Source organism: Myxine glutinosa, chromosome 1, assembly GCF_964187855.1.
Source record: "Myxine glutinosa chromosome 1, kmMyxGlut1.1, whole genome shotgun sequence".
Taxonomy (NCBI): domain Eukaryota; kingdom Metazoa; phylum Chordata; class Myxini; order Myxiniformes; family Myxinidae; genus Myxine; species Myxine glutinosa.
This window is the reverse complement of record NC_136261.1, coordinates 282039652-282061820: the sequence shown is the minus strand read 5'-3', so window position 1 is coordinate 282061820 and position 22169 is coordinate 282039652. Positions and strand designations below refer to the sequence as shown.

The 22169-nt window shown below is 42.9% G+C and overlaps 1 protein-coding gene across 3 annotated transcripts in view; it reads right to left on the bottom strand.

Annotated features, from left to right (window-relative positions):
* LOC137438266 (signal-induced proliferation-associated 1-like protein 2) overlaps positions 1-22169 on the bottom strand; it is a 254665-nt gene that overhangs the window by 125140 nt on the left and 107356 nt on the right. For all 3 annotated transcript variants that reach the window (XM_068133386.2, XM_078766828.1, XM_078766837.1), the window contains 3 exons: positions 12782-12970; positions 6857-7031; positions 5586-5689 (listed from right to left, as the gene is read on the bottom strand). In XM_068133386.2, coding sequence (XP_067989487.2) covers positions 5586-5689; positions 6857-7031; positions 12782-12970 — 468 coding nt within the window. The remainder of the gene's footprint in view (positions 1-5585; positions 5690-6856; positions 7032-12781; positions 12971-22169) is intronic.

Genomic DNA, 22169 nt, shown 5'->3' with positions numbered 1-22169 from the left:
ACTGAAGTGCACTGCACTTTGCAGGTGCACTGGTGATTGCCATAGGGAACAGCAAATGAGATGCCAGATCTGTGTCCATTGCATGATGCATGAAAGATGCTTTTCGAACTGTAATGTGCACAACTTTTGGGAAATGGTTTATGCGTGGCTGGAAGTGGTTTTATGTGTGATGTGTGGAAGATGCTTTTAGAACTGTCATGTGCACGTGGCTGGTGGGTGATGGGATAACTCTTCTACTCTTCTACGTCGCAGCGTCGACCGATATGCCTCCACCCACATTATGGACTCAATTCGAGTTTGTCGCAACGTCGACCGATATGCCTCCACCCACATTATGGACTCCATTCGAGTTTGTCGCAACGTCGACCGATATACCTCCACCCACATTATGGACTCAATTCGAGTTTGGTGAAGATCAGAATATGGATTCGAATACGATAATTATTTAATTTTTAAGTGATTCTTCACCATTGAGTGATATGGCTAACCAGGCACATTATAGACTCAATTCGAGTTCGTTGCAACGTCGACCGATATACCTCCACCCACATTATGGACTCAATTCGAGTTTGGTGAAGATCAGAATATGGATTAGGATAGAATAATTATTTAATTTTTAAGTGATTCTTCACCATTGAGTGATATGGCCAACCAGGCGGTGGTTTTATGTGTGATGTGTGGAAGATGCTTTTAGAACTGTTATGTGCACGCGGCTGGTGGGTGATGGGATAACTCTTCTACTCTTCTACGTCGCAACGTCGACCGATATGCCTCCACCCACATTATTAAATCATTATACATACTTGTCCCAAGTTTGATCTAAATAGATTCAGCTGATCGCAGGTATCACATTTTTACCTGACATGACCTCTGACCTTTGATGCGAAAGTGTAATCAGTTCATCCTTTCATCATCAGAATATATACTTGTACCAAGTTTGGTCAAAATCCAATCACTGGTTCACAAGTTAACGAAGTAGCAGAAGTTTTACCTAACCAGACCTCTGACCTTTGACCTCTTGACCCCATAATGTAATCCATTTTTATTATCATTACTAGGGCATGCCCGTACTATATATATATATCTAAAATTATATCCCCCCCCTATATTTACATGAAATGGTTTGGTCCAAAGCGAACGGCTTGCGAGTGGTGACAATCCCCCCCCTCTATTTACATGAAATGGTTCGGTCCAAAGCGAACGGCTTCCGGAGTTTGGTAAAGAAATCGCCATCGCGTACACAAACGCGCAGGAAAGCGAATGAATCGCAAATTCGTTTTTATTAGTTTTAAAACATCGTTTAACGCCAACATAGCGCCAACATAGTTTGCAAACGTGAAATAAATGAATACGCTCTCAAATGTGCCATCCGAGGCAGAGTGTGTCCGCCACGTTCGGCACACGCGATCGTTCGCTGCTCTCTGATTGGTTGAATCGTTTTTTGGACATAGCTCGGTAAGTAATTGTCCGATTAATATGAAACCTTGAAAAGGCACATCCTCGGGTCCCCAGCAATATACCTGGCAAGTTAAAAGTATATCGGACCCGTGGTTGTCGAGAAACAGCGGTCACAGACACACAGACAGACACACAGAGATTACTGGCATTATAGATAGATACATACTTGCACCAAGTTTGACTTGGTTTCCTTCAGCCATTAAGTTATCACAGTAACAAAAAGCTATTACAGAAACTGACCTTTGACCTCTTTAAGCAGAAATCTAACCAGTTCATATTTGCATCATAATATAGACTTATACCAAGTTTGCTCCAAATCCCATCACTGGTACACAAGTTAGCTCGGTAACAGAACAATTTTCTCATCACAGAGACAGAATTATTAGCGCTGAGGAAGCGCCTCTAGCGAATGACTTCCAGCCAGTGTAACGCGAATTCCTGTCACAGGAATTCTGAGATCATATAAGTGTGACGTGGCAGTTCCTGATTGGTTCGTGTTGGGGAACCCCTTCTCGCTGCCGACGTGACGTAAATTCGCGCACGCGCACTGGTGAAGCGCGAGATTCGGCCCAAGGTTCTTATTATTATTATTATTATTTTTGTATACAAGATCGAGGCTCGAACCATGATCGAGGCTCGTTTCAATTACGTCTGATCTTTGACCTCTTGACACCATAATGTAATGCATTTATCTTTTCATCATAATACATCTAGTCATGGGCAAAAATATTGGCACCCTTGCACTTTTTTCAAATAATGCACCATTTCTTGCAGAAAATTGTCGAAATTTAAAAATATTTTGGTATCCACATATGTATTTCTTTGGTTTGCAGTGGAACAAAACAAAAAAGTAGAAAAAATACTAATCTTAGCTTACTCCACACAGAAATCCTAAAATGGCCCGGACAAAGTTATTGTTTTTCCAATTTTTCCAATTTTCCAGTTTTACCAAACACGATTGAATAATATTTAACGATATGAACAGTGATATGGCTTTTATTGAAATTCTACAAATACTGTTTAGCTTTTGATGAGAATTATGAACCTGCCGCGAATGCGGAAGTAGACAGATGACGGCAATGCGTGGGTTTGATCATATCCAAATACAACCATCATTCAATCGTAATGTTAAATCATTAAACGTATCAATTGATGATTGGAATTCAGTGAATACAATTACGATTTTGAATTCGTAATTGTATTTACCCAACTGTACGGAACTACACATCAGGATTTAAATATTTGTTTATGTCACGAATGTTGTTAAAAGTTTATTTTTTATATTAATGTTATTTCATTTGTGATTGGAGTTATGCTGTTTGGAATGAAAAAAGATATCGACTTCAAGTGAATGACGAAATGCCATGACGATTTCTACTTTCTAAACGTGAATTCGCGGATCGCCGTATGCAGATTCGCCATTGACTGGGCATGGAACAAACGTACCAATTTGTTTGCGAACGGGTACGTTTTTCATGGAAGTCCTTCACAAACTTGCTGTCCATGTCTGACGTGCAACTGAAGGTGCTACAGGAATGTGGAATTTATTGGTTTCATGCTTTAGCATTCGCCGTTTCTGCATTGTCTGTTTGCCTCTGGCCTCCCATCCGTGCGTAGCACGGGTACCTCACTAGTTACATGTAATGCAAGATGGGACTTTCGGTGCAATACTCAATTCCCCTTTCAAAACCCCAAGTCCACAAACCTCCCTCCCAACCACCCCTCCACCTTAAGGCTTCAAAAACACCATCCCCAAACCAAGTCCTCAACCCCTCCAACCCACACCGCAAGTATTTAACCTCTTCCCCTCCACCACAAGTCCTCAACCCTTCCCTCCATCCCCATCCCACACAAAAAGCCTCAACCTCCCTCTCCCAACAATGTCCCCTCTCTGCCCATCCCAACCATGTCCACCCCTCCCACTTTCTTCCCGTTCTTAACAATGTTTCCTTTCCCCTTCGTTAAGAACAACATTCAAAATAAATAATGACAACGTTCAATTCACAATCTTGCGAGAAAGCCCGCTTGGAGTTTGCAAAAAGCACCTAAAGGACTCTGACTGTGAGAAACAAGATTCTGTGGGCTTTCATGTGTCTTTCACTAAGGAGAGCCTTCCGTCTGGCCACTCTGCCATAAAGCCCAGATCGGTGGAGTGTTGCAGTGATGGTTGTCCTTCTGGAAGTTTCTCCCATCTCCACACAGGATCTCTGGAGCTCAGCCAGAGTGACCATCGGGTTCTTGGTCACCTCTCTTACCAAGGCCCTTCTTCCCCGATTGCTCAGTTTGGCCGGGTGGCCAGGTCTAGGAAGAGTCCTGGTTGTTCCAAACTTCTTCCATTTAAGAATTATGGAGGCCACTGTGCTCTTGGGAACCTTCAATGCAGCAGATTTTTTTGTAGGCTTCCCCAGATTTGTGCCTCGACACAATCCTGTCTCTGAGCTCTGCAGGCAGTTCCTTCAACCTCATGGCTTGGTTTTTGCTCTGATATGTATCGTCAGCTGAGAGACCTTATATAGGCACGTGTGTACCTTTCCAAATCATGTCCAATCAATTTAATTTACCACAGGTGGACTCCAATCAAGGTGTAGAAACATCTCAAAGATGATCAAGAGAAATGGGAGGCACCTGAGCTAAATTTCAAGTGTCATAGCAAAGGGTATGAATACTTATGTCAATGTGATATTTCAGTTTTTTCTTTTCAATAAATTTGCAAAACTTTCTAAAATCCTATTTTTTCTTTGTCATTATGGGGTATTGAGTGTAGATTGATGAGGGAAAAAATGAATTTAAACGATTTCAGCATAAGGCTGCAACATAACAAAATGTGAAAAAAGTAAAGGGGTCTGAATACTTTCTGAATGCACTGTATGTGTGAACGGACGACTATCATCCCATTGGTTGGGCAGCTTGGCCGACTCTGCGCACAATTGTAACCTCAAAAAAAATAATTATATGGCCGCCATTTTGCAAAGCAACATAGGCCACAGGCCTCGGTGTCAGCCCATGGCCCAGTGCAATTGCAATTATCTGAGCAATATAACCATGATGCATTATGGCCTATTGCTGTGTGTGTAAGCACATATGCAGTGAGCATGTTTTTACTTCATGTATATGCTCTGTTATTTTATTATATTTTCGGGAGCAATCGTGGCAGTGGTCTGTGGCCTATATATACCATCAAAATAGAGATGAGCAATTTGTATTTGTTAATTAAGGTTTTAGTATGTAATTTTTATTTTAGCCTGACATTTCAAGGCAGAAGGGCCATCATTCAAAAGCATTAGGTATGTTTTTACTCCATGTACTGTATGTGTAATCCGGGTTTGCAGTGGTCTGTTGTCTAAACATCACTCAATTAAATGCATGAGAAATTTCTTCTGTAATAAATGAAGGTTTTGTGTGCAATTTTGGTTTTAGTCCAACTTTTCAAGGCAGAACAGTGTAGAAATACAGAAGGGTTATCTTTCATGTATGCAATTCAAATAAAGGGATGAGCAATTTGCCTGATTTTTGTTGTTATTGAAGTTGTGGTTGTTGTTATTTTGAAGATCACATCTGTTGAAGTAATGTGTGTGATTGTATATCACAGAAATTGTGTACTTCATTGAGAAATGGCATATATGGTGGTGATATTCAAGATATTCTGCTCACAAGGTTCAGGCATATATGGTGGCGGCCATCTTGGATTTTGACGTGGCGACCCAATTTTCAATAGCGTTCTTCCTTATGCCTAGATACACCCACACACCATATTAGAAGTTGGTAGTTCGTTTATTTTTCAAGATATTCTGCTCACAAGGTTCAGGAATATATGGTGGCGGCCATCTTGGATTTTGACGTGGCGACCCAATTTTCAATAGCGTTCTTCCTTATGCCTAGATACATCCACACACCAAATTAGAATTCGGCCCATCGCTTACGCATGCACGCACGGACGGACGGACGCACACACGCACGGACGCACACACGGACGGAGGGGAAAACCATAGTCCCCCTTTCGCTCCGCGGTGCAACGGGGGACAATTACGCAGCAGAAAATATATATAAAAATAAAACCACAGTGGCAAAATATAGCAATGTTAAAAGAGCAGACCTTGTCTGATGTTATTGCAGATCAACATACACACCTGTTGTCTGTTGTTTGGTGTGTGGGGAAGCATGGTGGAGACATGGAACATGATCTCATAATCTCCATGCAAAGTGTACAATGAGTGTGTTCCTGTAGAATCCACTGCCAAGCAAGAAGCACAAGAGGAAGAAAATAAAACATCATGCTTATGAAATCGTTGTGAAGGTATATTTACCTCCGCCACCAAAGGTGGATGGAGGTTATGTTTTCACCCCTGTCTGTTTGTCTGTCTGTAGGTCTGTTTGTTTGTTTGTTTGTGAACAACATATCTCAAAAATTTGTGGGCGGATTCAGACGAAATTTGGCAGATATGTAGCGGATGTCACAAGGACGAAATTATTAGATTTTGGTGAAGATCCGGATTCGGATATGGCTACTAGAATTTTTTCAGTGATTCTTCACCATTGGGAGATTGGGCCAAAAACGATACATAGCAGGCTATCGCAAAAAGTTGTGGATGCATTTGGACGAAACTTGGTGGACCGGGTGGGTGTCTGACAAGGACAAATACATTCAATTTTGGTGAAGTTCTAAATATGGATTCGGATATGAGAATTATTTTATTTTTTAAGTGAATTTTCACCATTGGGAGATCGGGCCAAAAACGATACATACAGTCACGTGAAAAAGTAAGTACACCCCATGTAAAGTTTTGACCTTTTCAACATATTTCAACATACAGCTATTTGATCTTCATTTCAACAATATTGATAGATAAAGGTGATATAATATAACAAATATCATGAAACATTTACATTTTGTAGTCCATTGTATAATTTAAATAAACATAAATGCAAATTTCGTATAATCTTGGCTCTAATAGGTGGTATTGCCCCCTTTGGCAGAAACAACCTCAAGTAGGCGTTTCTTATAACTGTCTACCAGTCTCTGACATCGACTGTGAGAAATTTTTGCCCACTCCTCCATGCAGAATTCGTTCAGCTGTGTGATGTTTGAGGGGTTTCTTGACAAGCACACAGAGAGAATGTTCGGGTAGCGGGTGGCACAATAATGGAAAACTGAGGAGATTTTTAAGTACATAGGGGAAGGAGGGGGTCGAGGGAACATAAATTATTGGTATAGAGTTGGAAGAAATTGGTGGCATAGTGCAAGGGATTGGGAAGAAGATAATGTGTGGGAGAAAACATGTATAAAGGAAAATAAATCGGTGGAGAGAGGGTACGAATAAATGTCATGGAGGAGGAAGGAAAAGGAAAACCTTCTCAGACCACTGCCAAATGTCTGTTTATTTTTGTTTTAAATACTCACTCTTGTTGTCAAGTTGTGCACGGTACTTGTCAAAGCCTTTCAAGCGAACACGTTCCCCAAGCATATCCAGGAATTCATCAAAGGCAGGGCCTGCTACCTCATTGTTGTACATCTCCTCCTCAGTACTCTGTCCAGTCTTGCAGTACATGATCCCGATCTTGTGTTGGTAACTCAGCTAGAGAGCACGTTGGGTAGAGAATGAAATAATATGGAATTGGCTCAGGGATCTCAATAACAGCATTTCCTTCATGCAAACACATTTACACAGTCTACAATAAAAATTCCGACCAGGAAGCACTCGGTAAAAACATTCCATCTTGATATTTATGCTTCACATGCCAACAAGTTCAAGCAAAACAACCATTTTTCATTTTGGCAATTCATCACGGCTTAAATGTGTCATTCCTGGTACAAGGAAATGCAGTCTTGAGACCTTTCTCAGAAAGCCCTCCTAATACGATTACAAAATTAAAAACTTATGCATAACAAAGGCAATGTAGAGAAAATGTCTTCTCAATCTCTTCTTACGGTTCCACATCTGAGCTATTGGGGCAGGTTATGCAAACAAAAAATTACAACGCAAATTCATTCAAATATTTTCAAGCTGGCCTCCAAAGCCAGTCGCCGACTGGGCATCCTCCATCATGCGAAGTCCTTCCTTGGCACACCTGAGCTCCTCACCACATATAAGGCTTTCATCTGCAGCTCAATGGAATACTGCTCTCCCCTCTGGGCTGGTGCTCCTGCCTCACACCTAGTAGCAGAGCAGTTAAGAGGAAGCATCGTTCATTTTTTCAGGAAAGCACCAAATTTGGCACAGATGTAGCATGGACCTATACAATTGTTTTCCTGAGGGGAGTTCTAGTGTCTTACCCCATGTAACTTTGATTAATTAATACCATTCCATTGTTATCAGAGACCAATAAAACAATGTGTATCACTTGGAATTGAAATTTTATCTAAAATACTATGAGAGATTCAAGGAAAATGGAAACACCATGGCGGCCATCTTGAAATTAAAGATGATGGATGCCAATCTTTATGCAATTGATCCCATTGGATTCAGAGACCATGAAAACATGGGGTAAGACACTGGAACTGTGGTGTTATCGCTCATAGTATAGAAGTTATTGAGGGAAATAGGTCACAGAGGGCGGTCATGTTGAAATTCAATATGGCGGCCACCAGGAGTTCTGAATTTTTGGGCGCCCCTCAGGAAAACAATTGTATAAGTCCATACTACATCTGTGCCAAATTTGGTGCTTTCCTGAAAAAATGAACGATACGCCCTATTTTTCAGTCTTAACTGCCTAAGTATAGCTCGTCTTCACGCTGTTGAAACCAAAGCGTTCAGAATCATTGGAATCTCCCGCGATGAAGCTAACTCCAAGGGCCTTTCACTTACTTACCGCAGGCAGGTTGGTGGTCTTTCCGTCTTCTACAGACTCCTCTCCGGCCTTGCTCCTCCAGCTCTCTCTGGGCTCTGTCCCCCAAATATTCCTATTCCTACAGGTCGCACAAGATCTGCCTGCAACCCTCTTATGGTTAAACTGCCAAAATCAAGACTCTCTGCTCACCTTCACTCCTCTTTTCTCCCACCTCTGGAACAAACTCCCTCACTCTCTTCAATCCCATTCCTCCCTCCAGGTCTTTAAAATGGCTGTTCACCACCATCTCTTATCTTCCCCAATCCAAAACCTTGATCTTTTCTACCCCCGCTAATTTCACCCCAAATCCACTTTTTTGAGGTGACTTTTGTCTTCTTTCCTGGAAGTCCTTGGTGTCCTTGCGTTTTAGACCTATCCTGCCTCCCCCCAGGCCCTCTCCCTCCCACACATCTCCCGATGTCCCTGCTCTCAAATGTTGTGTTTGTGTGCTTCCTCCCCTTCTCTCCCCATCTTGTCGACCGCTCCCCTTTTTATATACTTTGTTTGCTTGTTTGTTTGATTTGTTTGTTTGATAAATGTTAGCTCTTTCACGAGCCTCGACTCTGTATACAAAAACAAACAAAAAAAATTTCACTGCTACAAGTAAAACATGAATGAGACAACAACATCCTGCAACAATGAATGCGGACGCTTCTTATTGATCAGCAATTATGAGACTCCATCCCATTAAATATGTGTGCAAATGATGAAATATGACATAATGGCACAACAATCAAAACATTCAGGGATGATAATAAACACCTGCATAAAAATAGCTAGTGCCTACAAAGGACTGGCAAAAATACTCAAGCATTCATTACGTACAAGCTGCATCCCTAAATGAGCCACAAGCAGGTGTGAAAAGTGAATGTCATACACACCTTCCTTTGCATAAAATTTCTTAAATTGTATGGTATGTATACAGGCATCGAGCCTCCTGGCAGAACAACAGGACGTAATGGACCAACAGGCTAAATGTGGTCAAGGGGGAAAAAGTGGGACAACAACAAACAGGTGGAGCACAGCACTACAAGGAGCAGAACTGATGGAAACAGGGTCTAATCAAGAGGGTGCAGTAAAACTGTGGACAGTAAACTTGAAATTCTGCAGCAAAGAGCTCGTCACAACGAACTAAGAAAGACAATTCCCCAGTTGAGAAAATATCATTAAACAAAAAAAGATGTAGAGACAGAGTCTCACAACCTAACAAAGTACCCTCCCTCCTTCCCCACCACACCACACTGCCACACTACAACCTTATAACAAACCACAGTAAGATGAAACGAACACGGGCAGTTTGTGCCTACGACTGCCAATGATGATGATAATAATAAAAATAATAGGGACCCATACTGTTGACAGAGCTTTGGTGCATTCATGGCAAGCCGGGAAATGGTTTAAGGCGATAACCAATCCTGAACAAATCGCTTCTCCATCACAGAGTTGGTGTGTTATAGTGTTAAAAAAAAAACTAAGTACTGTACTGTATAGTAATTGGAGGAGCCAGCAGGAGAGCCTAGAAGTGTGCACACTCACCTCCGAGCTGTGTCGCTGGAGTTTGAATCCTGGCCCAGCTATAAACTGTCATCCCGGTGTTTCACGGGCAGGGTGAGGCATTGATGTGTGTGCCGTCCCTAAGATGGACGTTAAACTGGGCGTCCCGTGTGCCGACATTAGTTAGTGGTCGTTAAAAATCCCACGGTGTCCTTCACAAAGAATAAGTGAGCGATTGCTTGTACGATGAACAAATTACAAATTCCTGCTCAGACCACTGGGAAGGCAATGGCAAACCACAAAGCATACATAACGCATGCGAAGAAACCTCTTCGGCAACACCAATGCTCTGTGTAAAGAGTATGGCTGGCACATCTCTGATAAGAAAATGAAATTGGATTTAAACTCGTAATTTTGCTCAAATTGAAAACACAACAAAGCATTTACAGTGCCTTCAGTAAGTATTCACACCCCTTGAATTTTTCACATTTTGTTGTGTTACAGCCTAAATTTAAAATGGATTAAACTGAGATTTTTTTTGTGACTGATCTACACATAAAACCCCATACTGTCAGTGGAATATTTTTGGCTTAGAAAGTTTTACATATTAATTAAGCTGAAATGTCTCGAGTCAATAAGTATTCAACCCCTTTGCTATGACGCTCCAAATTGAGCTCAGGTGCATGCAATTTCTTTTGATCATCCTTGAGATGTCTCTACAACTTGATTGGAGTCCACCTGTGGCCAATTCGATTGATTAGACATGATTTAGAAAGAAACACACCTTTCTATATAAGGTGCCACAGTTGACAGTGCATGTCAGAGCAGAAACTCTACCATGAAATCCAAGGAACTGTCATTATAACTCCGAGATAAAATTGTGAGGAGGCATAGATCTGGGGAAAGGTAGAAAACAACTGGTAGAGTGTTGAGAGTTCCAAAGAGCACAGTGAGCTCCATCATTAGGAAATGGAAAGAATATGGAACTACCCAGACTATACCTAGAGCTGGCCATCCGATCAAATTGTGCAATTGGGCAAGAAGGACCTTTTTCATGGATGTGACCAAGAACCCAATGACCAATCTGACAGAACTACAGAGTTCCTTGGCTGAGATGGGAGAACCTGCTGGAAGGACAACAGTCTCTGTTGCACTTCACAAATCTACGCTTTGTGGGAGAGTGGCCAGACGAAAGCTACTCCTGAGAAAAAGGCACATGACAGCACGCCTGGAGTTTGCAAAAAGGCACGTGAAAGACTGAGAGAGTATGAGGCAAAATATTCTGTAATCTGATGAGATGAAAATTTAACTCTTTGGCCTGAATGCAATGCGCTACGTCTGGCGGAAACCGAGCACAGCTCATCACCCATATAACACCATCCCTACTGTGAAGAATGGTGGTGGCAGCATCATCCTATGTGGGTGCTTTTCACGAGCAGCGACTGGGAGACATGTGAGGATAGAGGGAACAATGATTGGAGCCAAATACAGAGAAATCCTTGAGGAGAACCTGCTTCAGAGTGCAAATGACCTTAGACTGCGGCAAAGATTTTCGTTACAACAGGACAATGACCCCACGCTCACAGCTAAAGCAACACTGGAATGTCTTCAGAACAAGAACGTGAAAGTCCTTGAGTGGCACAGCCAAAGCCCAGACATTGAGAATCCGTGGAAAGACTTGAAGATTGCTGTTCACCAACACTCCCAATCAAACTTGAGAGCTTGAGCAAATCTGGAACGAAGAATGGAAAAACTCCTAAAATCTAGATGTGCAAAGCTGACTCAGACAAACCCAAGAGGACTCGAAGCTGTAATCGGTGCTAAAGGCACTTCTACGTAGTATTGACTCGGGGTTGAATACTTATGTAAATTTTCCATGTTTGCAGTCCTTACTGTGAGCCCAATATATAAAATGTGTACATACAAACACCAGTTCCACAATAACTATCGATTTGGGGTGAACACTTCACATGGTCAAATCATTCCTTAAAGCATTGCATTTAAGGTAATTTCTTATTTTGTAGGAAAATGGTGGAATTTTTATTGTGGCAGATACCTCTCTGAATACAGACAACATGCAGCCCCTTGAACTGTCATCACACATCAGCTGAGATAGTGGATTATGGCTTGCACGATACTGCCTGTAAATCACACAGTGGAACGAACCGCCACTCATTGCATTAGCGGAAAGCCGCGCCCTCAGCCAATGATGCTACCCCGCAACCTTGTACTGCATACGAATGAAGAGAACTAACCGCCACTGCTTGCATCTTTCTAGCTCACTATTACTGGGTGTGTCCAACTCAGAATAACACCAATTGCCAACATTTGGTCACAGTAGCGGTTTGCAAAAGCGTTGCCAACTGCCTGCACTATAAATCGAATCGCATTAAGCTTTGATAACACTCACCCTGTCATATGGTCTGTATAACTACTGCTTTTAGAATAATGAGTCAGTATCAGGTCATAGTAAGAGCTGTTGCACCTCTGCTGGTTGTGCATTAGTTTAATGTTCTCATGAGGAATGGGTTTATCAGCTTTATCTGTGCAAGATGCAAGCTATCTATGTATGACTGCCTCATACTTGTATTGTTCTGTGAGCAGACAAGTCAACAAAAGATTCCCAAACTGCATGATATCCATTCCCCATCATAGACAATGGAACTTCTTGCATGTCATTATGCCATTTGGTGTAGCAGTTTGTTTTCCATATCATCCTGTGTTATTTGTCCTCTATTTTCTAGTTATAGTATTACTTCTGTGGGTGCATTCTTTACCGATTTTATTAATTGCAAATATGCTGCAGGAAGCTCCACTTGATGAGTGCATGTATCTTGCCTTTATGTCATTGAATGCCTCATTTGCCTGTAATTGTCTTAGCAGTAACTCCAATTGGAAAAGCAAATAAACAAAAGCTAAAAATGAGGATAACTGAATGAGCAACAGATTAGGAATAAATCAATAAAGCAAAAGTCTTAAAGGGAACACGAAGTGAGGCACCCACTCCTTGTTCATCGAGGCGCAGAAGTTGGTCAGTGACATGCGGTGTAGCTTGTGCCAGCTTGAGGCCGGAAAGGGGAAGATCGGGAACAGCATACTCAAGGATGTCGCGGTGAGGAAGGCCTCGTGTTGTTCCATGACGTGAGGACGATGGCACCACAGGTTCAGGAACGGAGCCACGTAGAGTATACAACTACCAGGAAACATGACGATCACCAGAGATGAAAAGTCACTTATGTCAAAAGTGAGGTAATTGTAAGTTATACTACTGTGTTCAAAAAGTATCCGACCTTTATTTTTCGCACGTAAAAAAAAAGAAGCTCGGGAGGCGTTGATTGGTGCACGTATGTAGGCGATCCTAATGCGCACGCGTGAATTTTTTCCCACCTGCAGAAGCTGTCATTCGACGGCAGACCGCCGATGAGTGAGGACATGTAAGTGAGCGCCGTCGGATTTTCGTTTTTGACAAAATGACGGAAAAACTTGAACAACGCTACTGCATCAAATTTTGTGTAAAGCTTGGCGATTCCCAAGTGGAAACGATCCGCAAGATTCAACACCGTTCATTCCATTATGAAGGAGGATTTGGGCTTCAGGAGAATCTCAGCGAAGTTCGTACCAAAGCTGCTAACGATTGAGCAGAAGCAACTCCGTTTGGAGATCGCACAGGACATGCTGGAGGAACTCTTTGGTTCTTTTGGAACTCTTTGGAAAGTACAACTATAAATATATTTTCTTTGATCCGGAATGTTAAATCGATTAACGTCTAAAGCTGGCCGACACATTGGACAATTTATCCAATGGAATTACAGGCAATTATTCATGAGCGAAACTTGAACAGAAAAACTTGAACAACGCTACTGCATCAAATTTTGTGTTTCATTAAACTTGCATCAAAACAGGACTGTGAACAGCGATCCCAGCTTCCTCAACACAGTGATCACTGGCGATGAGTCCTGGGTTTATGGGTACGACCCAGAAACCAAGTTGCAGTTTTGATGCAAGTTTGATGAAACAAAATTTGATGCAGTAGCGTTGTTCAAGTTTTTCTGTCATTTTGTCAAAAACGAAAATCCGACGGCGCTCACTTACATGTCCTCACTCATCGGCGGTCTGCCGTCGAATGACAGCTTCTGCAGGTGGGAAAAAATTCACGTGTGCGCATTAGGATCGCCTACATACGTGCACCAATCAACGCCTCCCTAGCTTCTTTTTTTTTTACGCACGAAAAATAAAGGTCGGACACTTTTTGAACACACTACGTACAAGGCAATTAAAGTTCTTAAGCTGGAATGAAACAGGTCAGTTTCATTAAAGGTAAAATAAACAAATCAGCTTATATCATTATCAAATGTTCAGCATGTTCATCATAATCACCAATAACCATTCCTTTCACACTGTGAAGCACATACGGCTGAGGCAGTTTCATTGGCTAAGGAGTACAATCCTAGACAGGTCGCCATTCCGACACAGGATACTCAAATGGCTTATTACCCCCAGTAAGCTGGTACTCATTTTGCGACCTCGGAAGGATGACAGGCTGAGTCAACTCAAGACCCAAACATCTTAAGCCAGCCACCTTAATCGTTAAGCCAACACCAGGCATACATTGCATGTTCATCATGTGGGTATCAAAATGTTTCAACAGCATTGGAGCAACATCTAGTTGACAATCCAACAAGTTCCATGTGTTATTAGTCCCCTACCAGTGTACACCGGAGGGGACTATAGGTTTGCACTCCGTCCCTCCGTCTGTCAGTCTGTCCGTCCCTCCGTCTGTCTGTCTGTCTGTCTGTCTGTCATGCAAAGAACAGTTTTCCGGACTTTTTTTCTAAACTCTTAACGCTAATGATTTCAAACTTGGTACATGGTTTCCTCATGATAAGTTACAGATCAAGTTCGAACTTCACGACGTTTCGATCATTTTTGACAAAGTTATGGCACTTTGAACTTTGGTAATTTCCCCAACAGTTTTCCGGACGACAGACTGCCGGTAGGGGACATGTATTGCAGCGCAATACTCAGAATGCTCGTTTTATTGATGATGAAGGCAACGCATATATTGCACTTTCTCTAGTGTAGTAAAGATCTGGAATACACCGTCAATGTCACATCTCTCTGTAATGCTGTAATAACGCAGTTTCCCACATACTGAAGAATATTTGCATTCATATCTGATTATGGCGGGCAATTGATCAACTATAAATATATTTTCTTTGATCCGGAATGTTAAATCGATTAACGTCTAAAGCTGGCCGACACATTGGACAATTTATCCAATGGAATTACAGGCAATTATTCATGAGCGATTATCTCATTCACGAGATTGTTTAGCAGTGATATGAACACACTCACACGAATCCCAAACAATTTACAAGTGGATTTCAAAAGAATTATTGCGCCGCTCAAATCTGATATTAAATATAATTTGAATTTCAAATTCAAATTGAAACTGCCTTTTTATGGTTGGGAAATGGCCAACTCCACTAAACCATCCGAATCATCCTGCCTCAAAGGAGTAGCAATGTGAGATACTAATGGATGTGATGCCGACGGCTTTTGGCAAAATTCTGGAATTTCACTCCAGTTTAACATGTCCTACTTAGTGCAAAGGCAATATTCTGAGAAAGGTCAGCCAGGGGAAAATCCAATGTGATATACACACAATCATAAGAACCCAAGGCAACTCAGAGTTTAATGAGTGACACCAAGATGAATCACCTGCGATTTGAAATGGACAAATTGTCTCAGTGTATGGATGGCTACCGCAACAAAATGTCACTCATAAACGTGTCTTCTATTGTGCCATTAAAAGGTTAACATGAATTTGACACATTAAAAAGCAAAACAGCTTCATGCTATCACTCAATACAATATTCACATGAGATCCACAATTAGATGCTATTCAGTAATGCTATCTGTGGTCCACACCTGGAAATTTCTGGAGATCATGTTTTATAAAGTAATTCTGCACCAGCACAATGATGATCATTAGGGAAAGTAAAAATGAAAACGTTATGAGTTAGATATATACTAATGCTATTTGTAATCAAATATCACATTCACACCATCAACTCAAACAATGTGGGAAACTATGAGTCAACTTGTAGGATGCAGTGAAAGGAAGAGACCATGGCGTGGTTAACAACATGAACAGTGGAGCAGATGGCCTCAAAAACATTCCAGTGACAGAACCTTAATTACGATAGTGTAGCGGTTACCGGAAGCATACACAATCACCTTGCACCGGCCGATGACGCAACCGGCGAGCGGTTACTTGTCCGGACTCGCCCGGACGTGTCCAGACTTGCCTTTCCCGGGCGAACACTTGACTGGCATACCACGCCCCATTGAGAGGCGTGGCTTACCTATTTGCATACCACGCCCCGCCTGAGGCGTAGCTTTTGTGTGTTGAACTTTACTTATAAATTGCCACCCGTTCGATCGGCTGATTCAGTGCTTTTGAGTTGAGCGAGAAATAAATAGCTCAGTGAAACTTCGTTCCTGGTGTCGTCCATTTTGTCCGGCTTTGTCGCGAGAACATAGCTCCACAATAGTATGAATGCATACAAACTACAAACTATTGAATGAGTAAAAATGCAGCTGATTAAAAAGAGATTTTGAGCTTGGGAAGTGCTGGAACAGTGATACTGCAACGGACTGGCTTTAAGTAAAAATAAGGAGTTAGCATGAAGGGAATAGTGTATAATTAGACGTGACATTTCAAACAAACAGCTGAATTTCTATCAGAAGCTTCCTTTATATAAAAAAAAAAGGAAATGCATGATACTTGGACATGGACATTGGACATACATTATGATGGTAATGCTTCCACTGAATCAAGTGCACTTCATTAAAACGCTAAGATCTCAGAAATTTTATCTCCCAATCTACCACTGTTTAAGGAATACATATGTGTGTGTGTATATATATTGTTGCGGTTTTGAGAACCCACACAGGTAACATCATTAAAGGTTAAAGGTTGCACCCCATAGATAGGCCACAAGCAAGACGTAGGTCACCTTCGGACGTTAGTTATTTCTTAGTATGTGTTTAGGATAAGGCCATATCCAATAGTTGCATCTGCGTTGTGTAAAACAAATAAGAATAGGCCCCGTCCGTCCATTTTGCAGCCTCCCTTCAATCGACGCCATTAAGCGCTATCCTGTCTGTACTCCATCGCCCTCGCAGTTTGTTATGCTTCCTTTGCCAGCAGCGTTCTCTGCCGCTGGGCTTCCACTCAAACCAGCCCAAAAGCCACGAGGTAAGGCCCAAAAAGGGGGCGGAGCGCAAGGGTGGTGGTGTGGCCACGTCAAGCAGCCATCAAGATGGAGCCGGTAAGCCCTCACCAGCCAATCAGGGCTGAGGCGACATCGCATGACGGGGTGTGGCTGGACATTCCAGAGGGTTCGCTGGGTGTGGTAATATAACCCCTTTGCGCGAGGCCCCCACCTCAGTTATGAGGAGGGCAGTGACAAGTTATGAGCGGGGAGAGAGAGGCGCTTGACCTGATCGGAGTCGAGTTATGAGGGGAGAAGCGCTCGTTGAACAGAGTTTGAGTTGAGGCTTGGTTCGTGTGAGAGCGTACGAGAGAGAGAGAGACGCGTGGTGACAAGCCTTACAAAGGACTGGCGCGCGGCGCGCATTGCCGGGGACTGCAGCGTGAGAAGGACGTTGGTGAAAGGCGCTTGGATCGATCATAACAATACCGGGAGCGCGTATAAAGGTGCCGGTACAAGTATTACGTACGATATATAATCGCCACGTACCGATCCCCCGATATATAATTGTCCGCGTCGCATCTACGCCACGGGGAGAGCTGCCTGCCGTCTTCCACCATCTGCACGGTACGAGTCGGGGACCGGACGAGCTGTGGACGCCATCGTTGGACCCTCAACCCGACCATCTTCAAACCCCGTGTGTGTGACCCTGAGAGTGAGTCTGAGAGTGAACGGGCCCGTGTCCAGGGAATAAGTATAAGACTGCATAAGGCTGCCCTGTGTATCTGTTCTTCCTCTTCATTGTACATTCTTTCTTTCTTTTCCTCTTCTTATTTGTACAAAGTGTGTACTTCTCTTCCTTCCCATACCATTTTAATAAATTACCTGTTCTTCCTGGTTTTCCTCTTAATCCGATCGTCCTAGTGATTTCTCAATTGGGTAAGCGTGGCACGATTACAACTGCTTAGAATCGGGTTTAGTACCTGCTAACGGCCCGAATCACGGCTCGCTTCGCTCGGCGTGTCCACTAACGCCGTGGTTCGGGCGGGAGTTATTTCCTTGTTTCCGGTCAGCGTTAGTACTTCGGTAATAGGACTAATTCGACCAACAACCCTATTTAACGCTGCCCGGGAAGGACGTTATAGCCCCCGGGATCGCGTCGGCCAGTAAAAGGACAAGGGGATTAATCCCCCCTTGATAAGGAGAGGGCTGACGTTTTGAGATCCGCAACAATATATATATGTTGTTACGGATTCGTCACTTCCGTTGTGGTGGTTTTCATCCACTGTAAACATTTCTGATTCCATGTACTATTATTGTTTTCAAAAGGTTTATTGTTTATGAACTGTTTTCAAAAGGTGAAAAAGTTAGAGTTAAAAGAAACCGGAAACCGGATCGGGAACCGGACGACGAAGAGGAAGAGGAGAAAAAGAAGGCGGAGCGAGTGAGTTCGACAAGAAAGCCGAGCTGCTTTGAGGTCTGAGCGAACGTTGACGAACGAGAGTCACGAGTAAACTTTGGGTTTCCCAGGAAAGGGATTCCTGCGACAGTTGTTATCGGTGACAGATCAACCTGCGTGTCAGGTTTTGCGGTGGATTCTGAAGAGAATCATCGTCATCATCGTCATCATCATCGTCGTGCCGTTACGCCTCGAGAGTGGGCCGTCAGCCATTTTCACTCGCGCAGGACTTGCACTTCGCTCAAGGTTTCATCTCGCTTCGACCATTTTCACCGCATTCAGACGTTTATCTGGTGTGTGTGTGTGCGCAACATGGCTTTTGAAGATTAATTTGCGGTTCGCCGATTTGGAGCCGTGAAACGTCCATACCCGATGGTGTGATTTCCCAGTCGCCTGGAGGGCGCCTTTGGATTTCCCAGTCACCTTGAGGGCACCTTTGCGCAGCTTTGGCCGCGTGACTGTGACTGTCCCCGGGAAGTGTGAAGGTGCCCCGGGAATGCCAGGCGCTGGAGGATATGTTATTTATTTATTTATTTGGCATGGGGCGTGTACTTTGAATGTATCTGTACTTGATACTTGCAAAAATCGAAGATTTTCAAGTATATTGGTTTGTCTTGTGTGTTATTACTTGCCGGAAAAAATTCCAGCAAGTATGTTGATCTGTTCGTTTGTCTGTCTGTTTGTCTGTCTGTTTGTCTGTCTGTTTGTCTGTCTGTTTGTCTGTCTGTTTGTCTGTCTGTCTGTCTGTCTGTCTGTCTGTCTGTCTGTCTGTCTGTAGGTCAGTCGCCTACAAGTCACAATTTTCAACCGATCTTCATGACACTTCACCAAATGGTAGAGTTGGTCATAGGCAAGAGGCCTATTGTTTTTGGGGTCAAAAGGTCAATAGGTCAACATAGGACAAAGGTCACCAACTTCATCAAATTTGTAAAATCCTCAATTTTCATTTGGTTGACGACATTTTAAGAAGGTTTGCATACCAGGTCACTGAATTCAATGACCAATTATTTTTGAGGTCATCATAGGCCAAAAACCTATTTTAGGGATTTTGCAAGTATCGTGCTATGCACAACATATTTCTTGTTTTAATTTGTTGCTGTGCCATGCACGACATATTTACTTCGGAATAAATGAAATTTGGTGAAGATAATTACTCAACCTCCGAGAATATAAGCTCAAAAATAACTACAACTAGAATCCGGGCACTCGGTAGAGCGCATACCTTCGCCGCAGCTACTGTTCTGTACTTGGCATGGGAGTGTATGCGATGTGAAACTTTATGTGAAATGCGATCGATTTTTAAAAATCAGAATTTGAGCAAATCTGTTTCATTCGTCTGTTAATATGCCTCCCCGATTGACAAATCTGCAATTTGAATTTCATTTGAGGTTGAAATGATTGCGGGAGATCGCGTTATAGTGATGACGTCTTGGATGGACATCCTCTTCTTCAGTCGCTCATAACTTTGAGTGAAATACGATCGAGTTAAAAATAGTCAGAATTTGAGCAAATCTGTTTCATTCGTTTGTTAATATGCCTCATCTCTTGACAAATCTGCAATTATAATTTTTTTTGAGGTTGAAATGATCGCGGGAGATTGCGTTATAGTGATGACGTCCTGGATGGACATCTTCTTCTTCAGTCGCGCATAACTTTGAGTGAAATACGATCGAGTTAAAAATAGTCAGAATTTGAGCAAATCTGTTTCATTCGTTTGTTAATATGCCTCATCTATTGTCAAATCTGCAATTATAATTTTTTTTGAGGTTGAAATGATCGCGGGAGATCGCGTTATAGTGATGACGTCCTGGATGGACATCTTCTTCTTCAGTCGCTCATAACTTTGAGTGAAATACGATCGAGTTAAAAATAGTCAGAATTTGAGCAAATCTGTTTCCCAAAATCTAATCAAATGTGTCCCGTATAATAACCAATCATCCCACCAAATTTCATGCGATTCGGTTGAATACTTTTTGAGTTATGCGATTAACATACACACACACAGACATACAAATAAATACACAGCGATCAAAACATAACCTTCCGCTTTTGCGAAGGTAACTAGAACGGCACTCAGTAGAGAGCATACCTCCACCTGGTTGGCCATATCACTCAATGGTGAAGAATCACTTAAAAATTATACTAGCTGGATCCGGATGCAGATCTTCACAACTGAATCGATTCTTCCTCGTCACACACATAACCTGTCCACCAAGTTTCGTCCAAATCCGTCTGTAACTTTTTGAGATATCATGCTATGAATCCCAGTGTGTACCCTGGTCAGAATAGGTAAGAGAGACTGCGTGTCGTAAGAGACGACTAAGAGGGTTGGCGTCAGGAAGGGCATCCGGCCATAAAAACATTGCCTCAAAAAGAGAACCATGACAATCACAAGTACATATGGGCAGGGTGCAGCCCGAAGTGGAGATCGGTTTCTGAGGTTTGGGACATGGAATGTGGGGACAATGACAGGGAGGTCAGGAGAAGTGGTGGAAGTATTGGTCAGAAGAAGAGTGGACATATGTTGTGTGCAAGAGACGAGATGGAAGGGAAGTGGTGTGAGAATGGTGAAGGGTAGGCAGGGACAGAAATACAAGTTTGTGTGGCAAGGGTGCCTGGAGGGCGTGAATGGTTTTGGTGTACTGTTTTCTGAGGAGTTTGTAGACAGTGTGGTGAGTGTGACTAGAGTGAGTGATAGGTTGATGATGGTGAAAATTATGATTGGAAAGCTCTTGGTGAACTTCATCTCGGGATATGCTCCGCAGGTTGGTCGAAGCGATGAAGAGGACAAGTTCTGGTGTGCGATAGAGAAGCTGATGGAAAACGTGAAAGATGAGGAAGTTGTTGTGGTGGGAGGAGACCTGAATGGACATGTGGGAAGGAGTATGGATGGTTTTGAGGGAGTTCATGGGGGTTACGGATATGGTGTGAGAAACGGAGAAGGTGAAAGGATTTTGGAGTTTGCTGATGGAGCTGATTTGTTGATTTGTAATACTCAGTTCCAGAAAGAGGACAATAAGCTTGTTACATACACGTCAGGTGGGTCGACGACAACCGTTGACTACCTGATGGTGCGTCGGCGAGATAGGGGGCACCTCCGGGACACAAAGGTGATCCCGGGGGAGGAGGCTGTTTCACAGCACCACTTGGTTGTCTGCGACATAAGGGTGAAAGGTGCGAGGAGAGCTCGGCGGGTGAAGTACCAACCGAGAATGAAGGTGTGGAGGTTGAAAGAGGTGACAGTAAGGGAGGCATTAAAAGAGAGGCTGAGTAGGGTAGAGGATGATGTGGTTGAGCTTGAAAGTGGTTGGATGTCAATGAAAGCTAGTCTGTTGGGAGCCGTTGGTGAGGTATGTGGATGGACAAAAGGACCACCGAGGCACTCGGAAACATGGTGGTGGGATGTTGAGGTTGGAAAGAGGATTGACGAGAAGAGGAAGAAGTTCAAAGAGTGGCAGAAGGCGAAGGGTACGGGAGCAGAAACAGCAGAGCATGAAAGTTATAAGGCAGCCAGGAAGGCTGCAAAGAAAGAGGTAGCAAAGGCGCAGGAGGCATGTAGGAAAATGTTCAGAGAATGCTTGGATTCGGAAGAGGGTCAGAAAGCAGTATTCAGGATTGCAAAGCAGATAGCGAAAGAGAGGTGTGATGTGATGGGGGTGAGTTGCTTGAAGGATGAAGTGGGACAAATCGTTGTCGACCCAGATGGAATTAAA